This window comes from Chiloscyllium punctatum, chromosome 30 (genome assembly GCF_047496795.1).
Source record: "Chiloscyllium punctatum isolate Juve2018m chromosome 30, sChiPun1.3, whole genome shotgun sequence".
In the NCBI taxonomy this organism is placed as follows: Eukaryota; Metazoa; Chordata; class Chondrichthyes; order Orectolobiformes; family Hemiscylliidae; genus Chiloscyllium; species Chiloscyllium punctatum.
The window spans coordinates 20,347,437-20,351,049 of NC_092768.1; the positions used below are offsets into that span (position 1 = coordinate 20,347,437).

The window sequence follows — 3,613 nt, forward strand, 5'->3', positions numbered from 1 at the left end:
GTTCCAATTGAATTTACTCACCCAACAGGATCAATGTTACACAGCAGTGAAGCACCTCCACCTGGGCCCAGTGTTAAAGGGATGTTAGAAGCAGGGACATTATAGTGACAGGTGGAGGCCAGTAAATCCATCAAACCTAGATGTTAGCTGGAGACAAGCACAGATTCCCTGACCAATACCATTCTGTGCTTTGTACAAAGCTGAAATTGCATCACTGAAAATTTACTCTGATACTTCACTGCACCACCAATCCTCAAAGCCACACACATCTGACACATTCTGTTGTTGCAAACTCTTGAAATCAAATACAACAGAAATTAATCTAGTTTGTTCACAATTAACAATAAGAAGACAATGTGTCTTTGTCAGTTTGTGATGAATTTCAATTTGAAATTCTTGATCAGTCATTGATAATCAATGTGCATGTTCCAGGAAAATTATACAGCAAATATTCCAAAGAAAGTCTTCCCTTCGGCTGTGTCTACATATCCCGTTGTCTCCTCGTTAACCCTGGAGAAGATCTGATCTCCCTCCAGGAACTCAAAGATGGCTCCCTGGTAGGAGGTTTTGTACCAGGGCTCCTTGCATTGGTGAGAGTGGCAGGCGGATTTGGTGGCTTTCAGTAGAATTGCTTCCTCGGGATAACTTGGTGACAGCTTGGTGAGTTCGTGGCTCAGGTAGACAGCCTGGGGCTGACACTCCATGCTGTGGAAGACCACCTGGGTGTAGACAAAGTACTGTCCAGGCCTCTTGATGATGAGATGGTTGTCCCTGAACTCCAGGCCCTCGGTGAAGGTGGAATCACTCTCATTTTGCCAAATCACGGTCCCTCCTTTGCTGGTTGGGGAAGCTGAGGGGGCAGGGGTGGGAGAGAGAGGGAAGACACCATGAGGATCAAACAAAGAGAAATAACTAGCCCGCATTGATGTAGCACCAGGCATGGCTTGTGGATACGGTAAAGCACTTTACAACCAATGAGGTGCTATTGAAGGCGTAATTGTGCAATTTCAGGAAATGGAGCCATCACTTTGTGCACAGTAAGATCCCACGATTTACCATGGGAAAGAAACTGGACGGTCTGCATCTTAATTGGAAACTGAGCTCCCTTATCACCCTGACCCATACAGAGGCTGGTCACAGGAGGATTTCATCTCTGATGCTTGTGCTGCTGTCTCTGTGTTCAGATGAACCAATTCACACCACAACCCCTTCTCTTTGCCCAGGACCCTGTTATCTCCCACTCTCCTCCTCCAATGCTCTCTCCACATTACATTATTAATAAAGAGAGTTAGCACCTTCCCAACCCACCCCTGCACCCTCCCAGCTGCTGGGGCCTATTCTCTCGAGGATGCTGTCACATTGAGAACAGTTGTGTACCTGTCAGGTGAGCTGCGATTCTCGGCCGGGGGTCACTCCCCACCTGCTTCATGAGAAGGGGCAAACCTGGAAATGGAAAAGACAAAAACTCAGACCCTGCTGGATCACCCACAGAGCACAGACTGACAGACACAGAGAGGGGTGGGGGTTGGGGGGGGACAGATAGACAGGTGGGCTCATGAGAGGAAAGAGTGTATGATATCCAAATGGAAAAGGCTGGAGAAACTCAGCAGGTCTGGCAGCATGTGTGGGAGGAGACTCCGAGAGAACATCTCGAGTCCAGTATTGCTGCAATCTGAGAGAGTTTGTGGGAAAGACTGAGAGGGAGTCAGGAAAACAGACAAATCGCTCAAGGACAACAATGATAAAGGGAGAATGGTGCAGCAATGTTAGGAAAGATATTGATGAAAATATTAATGAGGAATGTCCCAGAGGGTGAGGGAGAGATGGGTCCGAGAAACAGCACTGATCCTGACAGCACTTACCGCTGGTCTGAGCCGCTGTTGTCAGTGAGGGATGGGAGACTTCCAGCTTTGATCTCGAACCCTGAAGGAATTCAACAAGAACAAGGGTTAAGATGTGAAATTGACTCGAGATTCCGCTCCACCGAACAGGAGTTAGTGCCCAACCCAGGGCTGCGGCTGGGTGGGCTTTAGGGGCGACCCGGTGTTGGACAGAAACACAATGTGATCCAGGCGATTGGAGACACTGACTCGGTTGGAGTCCCTGTGTTGGACACTGTCCAGGACAGACAGGCTACCCTAGAGGGCCGGAGTGACCCAGCCAGCCTATTCCCCATCCCCACTGTGTACAGACACACGCTGACCCCATACAGACTGGCTGAGTGACCCCCCCCCCCCCCCCACCCCCGCCACTCTCAGAGGGACAGCTGCCAGGCTCTGCTTGTCCTTTAGTAGCGCCGGCAGCACAGACTGAGAGAGCCGCCTTTATCCGGCGGCTCCCATAGAACAGGGAGCAGTTCCAACAGTTCCCTCAGCTCAGGCTGGGCACTGAGCAGGGTCTTGGGGGAAAATCACTCTCGCTGTTGGAGAGACTGCAGTTAAAGGGCCGGCCTGGCTGAAGCGCTGGGGGTCAGTTTGCTGTTTTACTGCAGAGTTGCAGCACGAACTGAGAGTGAAATCCCTTCAACAGCTTGAAGTGCCCGCTTCCAAACAAGTCCCTGTCCCCGGGGCAATGCAAGCGGCAAGTGGAAGCCGAGCGCTCGTCTCCAAGAACACCCTCCCCAAGGCAGATCCTCACCTGGTTTGAAGGGAACACTCCAAACTGAAGCAGGAAGAGAAAGGTCGATAGCAGCAACAAGCCGAGGACAGCGAGTGTACACAGAGCCCGCCAGAAACAGCTTGTGTTGGAGCCTGACTCCCTGATGGGCAGCAGCCCCCCATTCTCCAGCTCCAAGAACTTGGCCTCAGTGTCCATGCTGTCAGGGGGCAGAGGGAACTCGCTGGGCTCAGTCTCTCTCGGGTCCACTCAGGCTCTGTCTGAGGGTCTCTGTCTCTCTCTCTCTCTCTCTCTCTCAGGGAGGGAGCTGCCTGCTCTATAACTGCTGCTGCTCCTCACTAAAACCTCTTTATAACCAGCAGCAGCAGCACAGTCACTGCTGGCTGTGATGAAATGGAATAGGAAATCCCCAGGCAGAAACAGCAGCGATTGGAAAGCGATCACTCTCCAGATCGAATGTGGGACTGGCTCTGTCTAACTCTCAGCCAACGTGGAACGACAGCAGTTTCTCCCAAAACCGGGACATCCTGTCGGTTACCCAAAGTGGGTCCCAACAATTCCCCCAGTCTCTCCATGTCTCCCCCATGGGCTCATATCTTGGGCAGGCGAGGGGAGAGATGTTTTTTTCTTACTTCAAGTAAATGCTTTCTTGAAAAAATCTCATCACCTGCATACACCGTCTTTGAAGGAGCTGTGCTCTGTACATTAGCAAATGCAGAATCAAACAAACATTGGAGTTTGTTACTGTGCAACAGACAACCCAAAGGTCCTTGGTATTTGGACCTGGTTGTATTTACATACAGTTGATGCACCTGGAGGACCCAGTAATGGGCCCCCATTTCCCTTCAGCAGGAAGCCCTCAGACAATGGTCTTTCCCCACTGCCCCTTGGCAGCAGCTACCCTGCCCTTTAGTGTGTCCCTCAGCACATAGTCCGGGACCTTGGAACGTGCCAGTCTGGAACACTCAGGCAGGGTCAACTCCTTCTTCTGGAAGAC

General features: G+C 51.2%; 1 protein-coding gene across 1 annotated transcript; it reads right to left on the minus strand.

Moving 5' to 3' along the window:
* Positions 1-433: 433 nt before the first annotated feature.
* Positions 434-2,915, minus strand: LOC140455008 (tumor necrosis factor-like). The gene is made up of 4 exons (XM_072549685.1): positions 2,638-2,915; positions 1,863-1,923; positions 1,378-1,443; positions 434-850 (listed from the first exon to the last, which is right to left on the minus strand). The coding sequence occupies exons 1-4, from the start codon at positions 2,812-2,814 to the stop codon at positions 438-440; spliced, it is 717 nt and encodes a 238-aa protein (XP_072405786.1). The 5' UTR covers positions 2,815-2,915; the 3' UTR covers positions 434-437.
* Between the last annotated feature and the right edge of the window lie 698 nt (positions 2,916-3,613).

Bases quoted from the DNA above. Each gene is read 5' to 3' on its own strand.
- LOC140455008 (XM_072549685.1), bottom strand. From the start codon at position 2,814: ATGGACACTGAGGCCAAGTTCTTGGAGCTGGAGAATGGGGGGCTGCTG. The intron at 1,444-1,862 runs GTAAGTGCTGTC...TTCCATTTCCAG, and splicing joins AACAGCGGCTCAGACCAGCG to GTTTGCCCCTTCTCATGAAG. The intron at 851-1,377 runs GTACACAACTGT...CTGCCCCCTCAG, and splicing joins AATCGCAGCTCACCTGACAG to CTTCCCCAACCAGCAAAGGA.